Source organism: Petaurus breviceps, unplaced genomic scaffold (genome assembly GCF_028583685.1).
Source record: "Petaurus breviceps papuanus isolate PSGF00001 unplaced genomic scaffold, PetGlider_PUasm1.0 176, whole genome shotgun sequence".
NCBI lineage: Eukaryota > Metazoa > Chordata > Mammalia > Diprotodontia > Petauridae > Petaurus > Petaurus breviceps.
The window spans coordinates 7,799,060-7,814,339 of NW_027185771.1; the positions used below are offsets into that span (position 1 = coordinate 7,799,060).

Below are 15,280 nucleotides of genomic sequence, written 5' to 3' on the forward strand. Positions count from 1 at the left end.
CACACACACACACACACACACACACACACACACACACCCCTCCCTCAGTCTGCTGGGACGAGATGGAAGGAACTTGTTGACAGGTGGAATGGAAGAAAGTACAGATGTACCAGGACTGAACATTTTATTGCATCGCTCCTAGCATTCCATGCTATCATATGAGACATACTCTGGAGTCATAAAAAGAACACTGGTTTGGAGTCAGGAGAAGGGATTTTGAGTCAGGCCTCAGACACTAGCTGTGTGAGCCTGGAGAAGTTAATAAAACAAATCAAGGGGAGGGGAACAAATCACTTAGTCTCTTTGTCAATTCAGTTTCTCTAGATGTAGAATGGGGATAACACTTATTCTACCTGAATCACAGGGTGGTTGTGAACAAAGTACTACTAACTCAACAAAAGAAAAGCATTATCATGATTACTATTAAAGGATATTAAATCAATATATCAATAAGGATTTATTAAATGCCTAGTATGTGTCAGGCATTATGCGAGGCACTGGGCATTACAAAGACAAAAATGAAATAGACCCTGCCCTCAGGGAGTTTACATTCTCAGGCCCAGCTTCAGTGAGGAAGCTTCCCTAACGCCACCCAACAGGGCTGCTAAATGGGATGCTGTTTAAAGATCTGCTCCTTCAGAGAGTGGAGGAGGGCAGAGGTCAGCACTGCCAAAGGAACCCTGGATCTACAGGGAAGATGGGAGTCTGTGGGGAAGGAGAAGGGGAGTGGGAGGACTCCTAGTAAGGCTCCAGATACAAAGTGACCTCTGGGTAGGAGACAAGTCAGAAAGAGGCTGGAACAGAGCACGCACTGTCACAACCAAGACCACAGATAGTAAAGTCACCACTGTTACTGTTAAAAAGTTACATGTTTGTTTATCATCGTCATAATAGCTGACATTTACATAGCAGTTTAAGGTTTGTGAAATACAAATTTTATCGCATTTCATCTTTACAGGGAAGTAGGTATTATTTATTATCCCCATTTTAAAGATGAGGAAACGGGCATGACTTGTCTAGAGGTCACACAACTTGGATGTGTCTGAGGCAGGATGGGAACTCAGGTCTTCCTGACTCCAGGTTCAATGGTCTATGCAATGTGCCTCCTAGTTCCTTCCTAGGCTTTAGAACTAAAAGGAACTACAGAACTTGTTTTCAGAAATAAGAACATCTGAGGCCTGGAGAGTTAAGTGTCCTGTCCATGGTTACTCACCCACATGATGTAGGGATTTGAACCAGAATTTGAACTGAGCCCTCAGGCTGTCTAGGAAGGAATATTTCCCATGCTCAAGGGTGAGGTGGGAGTGGTGAATGGTCAAGCTTAAAAAGCATGATAACCCTCAGACAATAACTAGGAACTTTTAGGTACCCACAGTACCAGGGTTACACATTTATAACTAAAATAAGTTTAAAACTTCAAAATGACATAGGCTTCTTTTTACATGTAAAAAAAAATTCTCAAAAGAAAATTAGGAATAATAAGCATATGAAGAAGTGAAGTAAAACAATTTCAACATCTGTTTTTGAGGATATCTGTGCTCCTCCTTGAGTGTGAGAAAAATATGTCCCTGATACCTGTGGATGGGCCACTGGAACTAAAGATGGCTGGCCTCCCGATGACTTCATGACTATCAGTTTCATTTCATTTTTGTAAACAAAATAACCACAACATCATGCAGACTTTGGATGTAGCTACATACTATTAAGAATACAGACTATCAAAATAAGTAACCCCTTGAACGTAGGGCTGACAACGTAAGCCCATTGGCCTCTAGGTGTGAAGATCACATCATAGTTTAAAAAAAAATTTTTTTCCCCTTTACTGAAATTGCAAACTTTAGCTTCCTATCTACCTAGTGAGTTGCACCAAATTGACTGAGATTGGAAGCCTACTGAACAAGCCAAGTAAATCATACTAAAGACAGAGGATGTTAGTACATAACGTCTCCAAGCCCCTATGTGGCACTATAGATACAGTGCAGAGTCTGAAGTCAGGAGACCTGAGTTCAAATCCAGTCCCAGACATTTAATAGTTTACCTTAACAGGACCTACCTCAGGATTGTGATGAGGATTAAATGAGGTGATACTTGCGAAGAGCTTTATAAACCTTAAAGCACCATGTAAGACCTAGCTTCCATCATCATCATCATCATCATCATCAAGGAAATCATATAATGTTTATAATTATATAATCTCTTCCTGCTTCTTTTGTGCCCCATTGCAACCTCTCTTATAATCTGTTTATCTCAGTTTCTTCTACTGTAAAATGGGGTTAACAGAGTTGTTCTGAGAATCAACAGAGATATTTACAAAGTGCTTAATAAATGTTTATTCAATTTCTGTTCCTTTCCTTTCCTCTGATGCACCTCATATGCTATAACAGATGCACACTAAGTATTTGTTGGTTGGTTGATTGAGAAAAATGTTCCAGGTGCTTCAAATAAGCCCTATTTCCTCCAATAGGAAAAAAGAGAGAGCATTTTATACTTTAAATGGGTGAATTAAAGCAAAGGGGATTTGCAGGTATCTAAAGGCAAACAAAGGGCAGCTAGGTCTAATAGGAGTCAGGAAAGATTCATCTTCATAAGTTCAAATCCAGCCTACACACTTACTAGCTGTGTGACCTTGGGCAAGTCACTGAACTCATCTCCCTTACTTTCTTCATCTGTAAAATGAGCTGGAGAAGGAAATGGCAAACCACTCCAGTATCTCTGCCAAGAAAACCCCAAATGGGGTCATGAATCAGACACAACTGAAAAATGACTGAAAAGGCAAACAAATTAAGAATATTTATGGAACAGCTCTTCTACATTCTATATATTATCAAATAATATTGATAATTACTAACTAAATACTATTTATAAATTTTTTTTTACTAATTATCAATCAAATAATTACAAAACAATGACTAACATTGGTAGAGGCTAATAAATGCCCATTCTCCTCAAACAACTGGGTACCAGAGAAAGGAGAAAAATTTGATAAAGTGACAAATGTACTAGGCTTTGACATCAGGGGGTCTGGGTTCAAATCCTACTACTGACACTTATCCATGTAGCTCTGGGCAAATCATTTCCTTTCTTTGGTCAATTTCTTCCATCTGTAAATGAATGAGTTGGCCTAGAAGATCTCTAAGGATCCTTCTAGCCCGAAAGCCTATGAAATCCTATGAACTCTTATATTCAGTCCTGTGTGCCCAGATACATGAATCTAATGTGGAATCCTAATAAGCAGTAATTAAATTGATAGTAACATAAGATTTAAAGGTCAAGAGGGACTTCTGAGTTTAACCCATCTCCCTAATTGAAAAGAATATGAAAGAAAAACTCTTGTCTAAATCTTAATATAAGATTTACAAAAAATACCTGAGCATGCTCAGGTCATTGGCAAGGGTCAAAAGATGGGAGGAGTCTAGGTTTCTGGGGCCACAGAAAGAGACACTTAGGTGCACCGATGGTGGAGCTGTGAATCATTACAACTATTTTGGAAAGCAATTTGGAATTATGCAAATAAGAGGACTAAAAATAAAGGAACTGGTAGATATATACACCCCTAAGGAAGTCAATGATAGCAAAAATTCCCCATATATGCCAAATATGTAGGGCAGCCCTTAGTAGATGCCCATCAATTAGGGTATGGCTAAACAACTTTATGGTACACGAATGGAATGAAATGGAATCTAACCGTGCTGCAAGAAATTCTAAATTCAGAGGAGATGGAAGGACCTGATAAAGAATGAAGTAAGAAGAGCCAAGAAATGATGACAGCAATGTAAATGGAAAGAAAAAATACAAAATAATAAAAAATGCTGTAAAATTAAAAAGAATAAGGATGGCTCCCCCCAAAAAATAAAAGATGCCCTACCCACTCTCTTTGGCAGAGGCGGGAGGTGTATAGGTGCAGCACACTGCACAGATTTTCAGATTTCTTTTAAGTATTGACTGATATTACTGTTTTGTTTTACTTTTCCTCTTTTATTAAAAAATATTATTTGTAACATAGAATGACTCTGGGAAGGGGAGGAGAAGAAATTCTGGTGATGTGAAAACAAAATATATCAATACAAAAGGTATTTTAAAAATATATACTTTTAAAACTTAGATTGTAGATCACAGAAGACCTGGAAGGGTCCTTAAAGACTGGCTGGTTGAAGCCCTTTAATTTATAGCAGCCAAAAAAAAAAAATGGCCTAGGGACAAGGTAACTTCCTCAGTATCCCATAAGAGTTTTGAACCCAGGCCTCCTCTCCTTCTAGTGAACTTTCTATTACATCAACCTACCTCTTCTACTTGGTATGCAGAGGGAAAAGGGAGATATTTTATAAGATCAATTTTGTATCAAAGAACGGTATGTAAGAAAACTTTTTAGCTTCAGGGTGGATTCTTCTCCCCTTTTTTCACCATTTGGTTTATTCCTCCATCTTGTTTCACATTCCTTTCCAGTTTATCTTGAGTGTGGTATAAATCTCTGTGGTTAACCACACTATTAAAACTTAACACAATGCAAAGTGTCACAAGTGTCTTTAGCTATCATTGCCAATCATGTGGGAAACAGATGCATGTGCTTAGAAATGGAATGACCTACCCACTCTGTGGCACATGAGATAAGTAAACAGATTAAAAAACCAAAAAGCCCTAAAAAAGTCCACTGATATATCCAAAGGTTCTCTCAAATTCACCACTAATATGGAGGTGTGCCAAGGCAAAAGGAGAGCTGGCACTGAGACGAATGCTTCACTAAGACCAGGCCCATGTTTTGCTGGATACACAAGAAGTTCCCAAACAATTGTGTGTACTTAATTATTATCTAATGCTCTATAAAATATTCATGAATTTTACAGAACATTTAAAAGCAAAATTCTTAAAACTTTTAAAACACCACAAAATTATAAATGAATATATTGTTAGAGTGACCTAGAATAAATGTCAAGAAATGTTATTTTAAACCCCCAACAATTAGAGATGGAACTTTGCTCTTGACCACCTAGGTGACCCTGGATAGGTCACTTCATATGTATGAAGATGGAAACATGTAAGTGGCTCGAGCTCTGGCAGCTCAAATGCCCAAAAATGGAAAAAAGGAAAGGGAAAGTGTTAAAGCCATAGAAATGAAGAGGCAATAAAGGCATTTGAGTCAACCAGAATAAGGAAACATGCAATCCTGGAAACAGTTGTGTGTTTGTCTTCTGAGGACCTAGATGCTGCTGCCCGCTACTTCTGCAGCTTTATCCGTAGGCCTGTTTCCTGATCTTTGAAATGAAAGGGTTGGACTAGAAGATTTTTATGGTCCATTTCAGCTTCAAAAATTCTATGATTGCATCACATATCAACCTATGGTGGATTGCCATCCATGCTAGGAGCTAGGATTGTGGGCAGTGGTAAAGGAAGGAGAGGAGAGAAGGGAAGGGAGGAGGAATGGGGTGATGGAAAGAGGGAGGAAAGAAGGGAAGAAAGTAGAAGGAATTAAGAGCTTAGTGTATGACAGGCACCAAAAGACTCAGGAACATGCTTAAGTTAGTTTGGGGATGGAGGGTAAGTAAGCAACAAATTTGGTCGTCCAAAAGCACATGTGAACTAGAGATTAGCCTGAAACAAAGATAGGAAGCAGGTGGGTAAATAGAAGACATAGCATACACAAGAACTGGGGTCAGGATTAGCAATGAATCACACCAAAAAGGAAGAGAAAGAGTGGAAAACAAAGTAAACAGTGAAAAGGATGAGTAAACAGGTCAGCAGGGAAGAGTAATTAAGCAAAAACAGATTTGAGGACCCAGCACCCAGGACAATCTGAGTCTAGGAAAATGTTTTATTTTAGCCAGGAGTCTTCTTATATGCTTTTGGGGGGGGATGGGGTTAGGGATAGTGAGACTGGGTCTCCCTATGTCACCTATGCTAGAAGTACAGCAGCCACTCGGGCTCACTCTCAGCACTGCATGTCATTTAAGCTTTGACCAGCTCCATTTCTGAGCTAGGCCAGTTGGGCCCTCTTCCAGGGGCTCACCAGATTGGTGCAGGATTGAGCGAGGACACCCAGTGGGTTCTAATCCTGCGGTAGCTCAGGGCTCCTGCACTCAGGTGATCCACTAGACCCAGCTTTCCTCCCCATCCCCCCGTAGCTGGGATTACAGGTGTGTACGACTATGCCCAGCCTTTTACATGTAAGGGAGCTGAAATTAAGACTTGGATGGCATAGGGACTACAACTGGAAGAAATAAGTGAGTGTCTAGTTGGAGCAAAAATTGTGGGAATAGAAGTAGCAAAATACTATTAAATTTTGATGGGAATATGGGACACTTTCACAAAACAAATTTAAACTTGAATAAAATTGTAGAACATAGTCTCTTCCAAACTGTAATTCTGTAATGTGACTATGTTATGAATCATAAGGAAAAAACTGATCAATGTCCAAATGCCTATGTGCAAACAGGCCAGACCAATGATCCAGATTGCTGAGAAATGAGCAAAAGGTTTCAATTGTCTAAAAATGGCAGAAGTAAGTCAGGGAAGTTAAAGGCTGCCGAGGCAGCTCGCCATTGATCCTCAGAAAAATCCTAGGGCAGAATGGGCAAATGGGGATCTGAATGATAAATGTCCTTTAAGGCTGCTTCCAAATCTAAATCAATGAATCTATAATTAAATGGATAATTTGTGAGCACTGAGGGAAGCAGTGATTACTAGGAGTCATACTGAACTAATCTTATTTTCTTTTATTTGCAAGTTTTCCAGATGACTACATTAGACAGATGCTATGGAGACAATGTACATCTGGAATTCAGCAAGGTATCTAATGAAGATTCTCCCATGATATCCCCTGTGGGCAATGTGGACAAGTGCAGGCTTGCAGCACAGATAACAGAGTGGATTAGACTCACAACTGGTCACATCAAGATCATGCGTGAATGAACAAAAACATATTTATTAAGCACTTACTATGCGACAGCACTGTACTAAACAATGGAGATACAAATACAAAAGGGAACGGTCCTACCCTCAAGGAGCTTACATTCTAAGGGGGAAGACAACACAGAAAAGAATGATGGTCAGGGAAGTCACAGGACAGGACAGGATTAACATGTGCTTTCCAGGCATGGTGGTGTTGGTTAATTTTATTCCCCACGTGAAAGGTGGAAAGGGGACAGGCATGGGGAAGGCAGCACTTGCATGGCCATAGCATGAAGACGAACAGGAAAGAAAAGCACAGGGGCTCTGAGCTGGGCTAGAAATGGTGAAGTCTCAACAATCTGAAGCCTGGGCACCCAGGGCAGAAGCTGACATGCTGGGTTGGAGGTGAAGGCTGAAGCGCAGGACCATGGCATGAAGATGACCGGCTAACAGCAGCGAGGGGCTCTGAGTCAGATAAAGATGGTGAGGTCTCACCAAACAGAGGCCTAGGGCCCCAAGGCAGAAGGTGGAGTGCCAGGTTGGAGGCGCAGGCTGAAGCACAGGAGCATGGCATGGAGATGGCCGGCTAACAGCAGCAGGGGGTCTGACTCAGGCTAGACAGAGTGAAGTTTCACCAACCAGAAACCCAAGGACCCATGATGGGAGCTGAAGCACTGGGCTGAAGGTGGAGGCTGGAGCATAACTGATCCTCTGAAAAACTCTAGAATGAATTATTAAATGGATAATTTGTGAGCACTCAGGGAAGAGGGATCACTGGAGTCAGCATGAGTTCACTGAGTCATGCTGGACTAACCTCATCTGCTTTCATTCACAGCGTTACTAGATTAGTCTCTTAGGCTAATGCTACAAAGACACATTTGGATGGCCACAAGGTGACCTCTTTAGGCAATATGGAGACGTGCAGATGATAGGGTGAGATGACCAGATCCAGGTGGGGCATCAATGCCAACCTGGATGGAAGTCTCAGTGAGTCAATAAACATTTATGAAGTGCTAATTTCATGTCAGGCACTGTGCTAAGCATTGGGGACACCAAAAAAGATTAAGACGGCCCCTGTTCTCAGGGAGCCCACTACCCAATGGAACAGTACAAATAACCTTACATTATATGTCTATATAGATATAGATATGGATATGGATATGGATTTGGATATGAATATACATATAGATATGAACTAGATGGAGTGTAATCTCCAAGGGGAAGGCATTAGCAGGTAGGGAGCCCAGCAAAGGCCACCTCTAGTTTGTCTTGCAAAAAGTGGGTGAAGGGAGTATGTCTCAGGCCTGGGGGCCAGCCAGTGTAAAGGCCTGAAGACAAGAGGTAGAGGGTATGAGAGGGGCAACATGGAGGCTTCCTCCTTAGACTGGGAGCAGGGATTGCTTTTACCTGTCTTTGTATCCCCAGGGCTTCATTTAGCATAGTGTATGGCAAATAGCACATGCCTAATGCCTGCTTATTTGTCGGTTGCTGATGCTGGTGTGGATGGGCTGTAGAGGGCACCCTGGAGTGTAAGAAAATGGGAAAGGGGTGAACTGGCCAGGTTGTGAGGAACTTTCATGCCAAGTACATTATGTGTGATCCTGGAAATGACAGGAGGCTAGGTTTACTAAGTGGGAAAGAATGAGGACGGACTGGGGCAGGTATTGACCAATTACTGCTAGAGTTGAAGTGAGCAGTGATGTGAGCCTATACTAGGGGGGAGGCTTGGTGAGTAGAAAAAAGGGGACAAATAACAGATGTTGTGAAGGTCAAAATGCCATGATTGGGCAACGTCATGGGGAGAGGGGTGGGTGAGAGTGAGGAGCCAAGGATGACACGGGGCTGTGGCCCGGGGTCCGGGGATCAGGGTGGTGCACTTGAGATGGACAGGAAAGCAGAGAGGACAGAAACAGGAGCTGACAGAACTGGGCCTGGGGGAGAATGCAGTCCTGGATGCGCTGAGTCTGAGATGCCCAAATAAAGAACTATCATTGACCGTGTTCTGTTCAACACTTTTATCAATAACTTGGACTAAAGATATATATATATAAAATTTACTTATCAAATTTGTAAATAACATGAAAGTGAAAGGGACAGCTGGCATCCCACTGGCCCAGCCTACTACCTGGATTAAATTAAATGGTAATCAATCCCCATCAAGTCCTACACCCATGTTTAACAACATCAACTACTCCACCGATACAGACTGGAGGAAATGGGGTTACATGGTGGCTCATGAGACAACAAACTGGGCTTTTGGTTCATCACGAGCTCACTCACTCCACAGTGACATGACGGGCAACAAAAGAGCCACGCTGATCCAGAAAAAGGGAAGTGATTGTTCCCTGCCAGTCAAATCAACAAAAGCTTCTTCCACACTGTACTGGACTCTACACTGGTGAGATAATCTTGGAATATCATGTTCCTTTCTGGGGACCACGTTTTAAACCAAATAAAACACTTGTAGAGAAGGTTGTACAGGACGATAGTGACAAGGAAACTCAAAACCATGCCAGAGTGAACACTGGCGGAAAGAACTGGGAGCGTTTAGCCTGAAGAAGAGACCACCTGGTGGATGGGGCAATAATTACAGTCTTCAAACACCGGGAGTGCTGCCGTGTGTGTAAAGGAGATGTCGTAGGGAGGATTCATGCACAGGGTGATGAAGTGGGTTAGACAAGCTCTCAAGTCACCGCCAAGTCTAAAGTTCTATCTCTTCGGGTCATGAGGACAACAAGAAGGTTATTTCCCCACCACCTGAGGCAGTACTGTTGGACTGTTAGGACAAAGAGTAGCCAAGTAGAAGGAACAATCCCAATAGAGGAGTCCTCACCTGGACCAGTAGATAAACCAACTGGCCTCAATTATGACAAGAATAACATGGAGGTCAATGAGTAAGGACTTAGCTAGAGTTGGAAGATGGAGTAAAATCCTCATCAAGGGTAGACTAAAGGGAGAAAGAGTCTGAGGCCTGTGGACAAAAGATCTGAAATGAGGACGAGGAGACAGAATATCAGGTTGACAAGTCTGGACTGGGGAGAACTAGGTAAGAGAAGAAGACCGAGGCATGAGACAGAGGAAGGGCATCCATGTAGCCTGTGACAGGTGGACTGCAAGCTGGATGGGACTTGCTGGGGGACAGGTTCCTTGGGAACCAGCAGGGCTTCACAATGTTAAGGTTTCAAATGGAAACAAAAGCCTTAATTAATGTAATAGATTCAGTGTGATTTGCCTTTTGATTTTTGCAAAATGAGAATTTAGCTAAAACTGGAGGACTTGTGGACTTCATTATGAAGTCTCTGGAAAACCACCAGCCCAGGCATTACACACACCCTCCTTTATAATGCCCCCACTTCCACTGGGGAGAGGACATACTTGACTTGTGGCTGAGTGGTCAGTCACTGGTGCCAGTTGGACGTACTGGACCTGGATATCACTTCCCTGGAGAGGTGACCCATCGACTCCCGCGGTGGCTGGATCAGCAGAGGCGAGTGCTATCAGTTGAGCACCTTGTAACACCTGCAAAAACAGCCCCAGAGAACAAACTGTAAATAACCACCACTGCTAAGGCCAAGAACCACCTGTAGGTAGAAATGAGATATGAAAGGGAAAACTATTAATGATATTAAATAATTTCCTACTTAAGCAAAAAGATTTGTGTTTAATTCCAAACAAACACCTAAAGTACAGTCATATTTTACTCAGTGGTTACTCAACAGCACTGAACACCCTTCAATTATTAGGTGTTGAACAAAACCTTTAAAGGGATGGTCCTGTCCTTTGAATTACTCCTCTCCTCCCTGGTAGCAGGCCAACCATGGGCCTCTTGTCATCTGCATTTGTCATTAGTTGTTTCTTATTTTTGTTTTCCTGAATGAAATCTGAACTCATCTGAATCATCACTGAAAGAGTTAATAGTCAGCACACCTGGAACCATTTATTTTTCTTATTGTCCCATTACACAACAGAACACTGCATTCCAAAAACAGCACTACTAAGCAACGGAATCACATGATCCCAAGGGATGATGCTAAATACTTCTGGGTTCAATTGCATTTCTTAAATTATTTTTAAATGATATTTGATTGGTATATATTTAAAAGAAAATATACACACATACCACCCCCTGCCCCCCCTAAAAAAAACTGTTCTGCTATACAACCTGCCTCCCATACCAGACACGCACACAAACTCCCATTACTGTCAAAGGTATTAAATCCACATATCATATAGGGAAAGGATAAACTACATTTAAAGCTTTATGGAAAAAACACAAGGCCAGGACTTCCAAAAAGGACAAGCAGTAAGTCAAAGAACATTCGTGGAAAGCTCACAGTACAGATGATGTAGCACTGTATGGCTATGTGCATTGTAATATAAAAGGGTCAAGCTGGTTTTAGTTCCCGAAAACCTCCCAACTACACTGTCAATGGTGCATGAAACATACATGTGGTGAATTCAGAAATGAAGAAAAGAACTTGTATATACTATTCTCTTTTGAAACCTTTTAAAAACGGCAAGGTCATATTTTACATCTATGGGAAAGGGGTGGGGGAATAAGTTTAGGTGACTATGGAGACCTCATTAAGAAGTGGCCACCAGGGCTATTAGCAGCTCACTGGTAAGGAAACTTGCAGTATCTTGGTGCGTTTAGAGGGGAAAGAAGAAGAGAAAGAAAAAAGGAGTTAAGAGAAAATGGCTTGGATTTAAAGGAACTCACAGTCTAGCTGGAGAAGTAAGACACAGAAAGGTGAAATAATAACAGGGAGAGATATAGGGATTCGAAGGCTAAAGAACGTTAGTGATAATTATACTAAAAATAACAACTAAATCATCTGGTCAATGGATGCTGTGAACTCAAAGGAGGGACGGGGCACTCTGTGACCTAGACCCCTTTGTGAAGGTTTAGTGAGGGAATAGGAGGGAGTCTATGGTAAAAGATAGATCAGAAATCTGGAAGAAGACCTATTACGAGCTTGGAGAAATGTGGCTCTGTGAGGAGTGGGCCCTTGAACACACATCGCTTGTACTGCTATCCTTATTTAAGCAAACTTTCTACTTTGAATCAGTACAAATTTCATTGCTTTGAGAACTTGATGCAAAATTAGGCAAATGTCTGCCCAGCACAGATTCCATCTGTTAGAATACAAAATAATACATGTGGAAAATTACTCCTGCTCCAAATGCAGGAGCCGCAAGTACCTGAATCTCCAAGGGTTTTCCTTTGCTCTTGTTCTATGGCCAGCTCTTTAAAAATCCCGCTAAAAAACCTCCCTCTCAGACTCTACTCCAGTCCCCAAAGGAATGGTTCTGCTGGACAATCTCTTTCTAGGAGCATATAATGATGTAGGTGTGTCCCTGAGGCACCAGCAAAATACAATGACAGGAACACAAAGAGTTCTGAGATGACTGGGGAGGTGCATAGGTGCAGTAACACAGGGCAAAGTAAGAGGACCAAACATACCACAAACAAGGCTAAAAGAGTTACCTCATCAAGGCTGGATGTACCTGAGCAAACTAGGTGAAGAGACAGCTTAGGGAAGGGGGGGGGGGGGTTTCATCCTTTGTTCTCAAAGAGGGCCATGTCATAAGGGAGATGATGCCATGACTTGCAAGCGAATTGGATTTCAGTGAGAGAGGGCTGTGCAAAATCATTAGCCTCACTTTCTCCTCTGGGACCATTTGGGTACAGTGAAAATATATAGACCAGGATGACTAGAGATAGATCTGGATGCCAGAAAAAAGGGAGGGAGGGAGAGAGGAAAATGAAAAAAGGGAAGGGAAGAGGAAAAGAGGGAAAGAGGAAGGAAGGAAGAGAGGGAGGGAGGGAGGGAGCATGGGAGTAAGAATGGGAGGGAGGAGCCTCACTTATCACAGCTAGGGGTGCCAAGGGAAGAGCTCAAATTCCAATGGGATGCAGGTAAGGGGAAAGGAAAGAAGGAAGTGGGGGGAGTGAGAGGGTTGGAAGGACTGCTGCCAGTGCATTTTATCTTTAAATGACAAATATAATCATATGAAATTGGAATTAGTTTTAAAACCCTTTTTTCCCCCCAAGTCTGGTATGTTTTGGGTGCTGATTTTTTTGACTATTCAGAAGGATTCAACTAATGGCTTATTTTACTAAAGTTTGCTTGGAAAAATGATGAAAAATGGTGAGTTATACCCAAATTATGGTCCATATGACCTACCCACATGTCCTTCAAAACAGGAATCCCAACTCACACCGGCTCATGCTCACATATTCTGATCTAGTACTCCAAGTTCACAATCATACATCCTATGCTGATGCGTACAATTTCAGAGAAAGCAGCCACCAGAGAGGGGAAAACCATTTTCAGTTTCAACTTTTTTTTCTTCTGCTTTCAAGTAGGTAAACACACTGTAACTGGCCTGGAAACCATGTGATCCAACCTGAGCAGTCAGGCATGGCATTGCTGCTCACTGTCCTAATTGCACTAATTTAGCAAGATCAGCTGGTCAGTTAGCAATAGCTAAGCTAAGTTGCTACAGCACCTGTGGGAAGAGGCAAAGGTGCCTTTTCCTGCCCTGGGTGGGTTTACCATTAAAATATATTTGAGAATGTATCTAAAAGGAAGATGAAATCTAGTGCAAACTAACACAGGAATAAATCTCTCTATAGTTGCTGAAATGACCTAAATCACAGTGGGTTTAGTATCATAATCAAAGGGAAAGTCATTGGGATCAATCTGAAAGCCCAGGACATTTGGACTGGGAGAGAGGATACAAAGCCAGCCGGGATTACAACATTTTTGGTCTAACCCAGAATTGAATACAGCCACTAGGGAAGACCAGAAAGGCACATATAACACTAGGGCCTAATGGGACAGCTTTTCAACCTCCTCTCCTTGAGCCAAAAGAAATTAGCAACAATCAGATAGTATCTGGGGGGATGGGGAGAGGGCAGGGAAGAAAGGAAGCTTTCCCTTCAGCCTCAAATCCCTCTTGCTCTAGAATGCCCAATATTTCTTGCTTTTGTGGAAGATTCTCTCTTAATTCAGTTTTGGACCTAACACCCTTTTAAAAATCATTGCTAAGTATATTCATACATTGTCATTAAAAAGAAAATGGGCACATGATGTAGTTAAAATGAACAGGCAGACAAACACTGTCAGGTACTCAAACGAATGCCTCCTTAAAAACCAAATAATTGTTTGTCTTAAAAATGTCCTTTTCTTTCTTTTTGGCTACATGAATTCCAGCCAGTTATCTCACTTTGTAATGAAGAAAAGCATTCTACGTGCAGCCAGAAAGCAAGCATGCTCTGCAGAGTTTAACAGAAGGAGCCTGGGGATATGGAGTCAGAAGACTGGGTTCTAGCCTTGGCTCTAACCCAAACTCTTGAATGGAGAGATATAACATGATGTCCCTGGGCTTCATATTACTCATGTCAAATTGTAATAATAACTTCTGCCCTAGCCAACACTCACCTCTTTGATGAGATCAATCTATCAACAAGCATATTTTCGCCCTCCAGAATTTATTTATTTTTCGTTTTCAACGTTCATTTCCACAAGATTTTGAGTTACAAATTTTCTTCCCATCTCTCCCCTACCCCCACCCCAAAATGGCAAGCATAATGAATACCCCTTCCCCCAGTCTGCCCTCCCTTGTACCCCCCTCCCATTCTCCCCTTCCCCCTTACTTTCTTGTAGGGCAAGACATATTTCTATATCCTATCGCCTGTATATCTTATTTCCCAGTTGCATGTAAAAACAATTCTTTAACATTTGTTTTTAAAACTTTTGAGTTCCAGATTCTTTCCCTTCTTCCCTCCTCACCCATCCCCACTGGGAAGACAAGCAATTCAATATGGTTTATACATGTGTAGTTATGCAAAAGATTTCCATAGTAGTTATATTGTGAAAGACTAAATATATTTCCCTCCATCCTCCATTTATTCTATTTTCTCCTTTGACTCTGTCCCTTTTCAAAAATGTTTGCTTCTGACTACCCTCTCCCTCAATCTGCCCTCCTTTCTATCATTCCCCGCTCTTATCCTCTTCCCCACTACTTTCCTATAGGGTAAGATACCCAATTGGGTGTATGTTATTTACTCCTTAAGCAAAGTCCAATGAGAGTAAGGTTGACTTACTCCCTTTGACCTCCCTGTTCTTCCCTTCCATTGTAAAAGCTTTCTCTTGCCTCTTTTATGTGTGATAATTTACCCTATTCTATCCCTTCCCTTTTCCTTTTCCCATTATATTCCTCTCTCACCTCTTAATTTTATTTTTTAGATATCATCCCTTCATATTCAACTCACCCTGTGCCCTCTGTCTTTGTATACATATACACACATACACACACATATATACACACACTCACCTATATGTACATATATGTATATATACCGTGTTTCCCCGATAATAAGACCTATCCC

The 15,280-nt window shown here is 41.7% G+C and overlaps 1 protein-coding gene across 11 annotated transcripts in view; it reads right to left on the reverse strand.

Moving 5' to 3' along the window:
• BANP (BTG3 associated nuclear protein) overlaps nt 1-15,280 on the reverse strand; it is a 271,124-nt gene that overhangs the window by 3,012 nt on the left and 252,832 nt on the right. For all 11 annotated transcript variants that reach the window (XM_069085590.1, XM_069085586.1, XM_069085583.1 and 8 more), the window contains one exon: nt 10,258-10,401. In XM_069085590.1, coding sequence (XP_068941691.1) covers nt 10,258-10,401 — 144 coding nt within the window. The remainder of the gene's footprint in view (nt 1-10,257; nt 10,402-15,280) is intronic.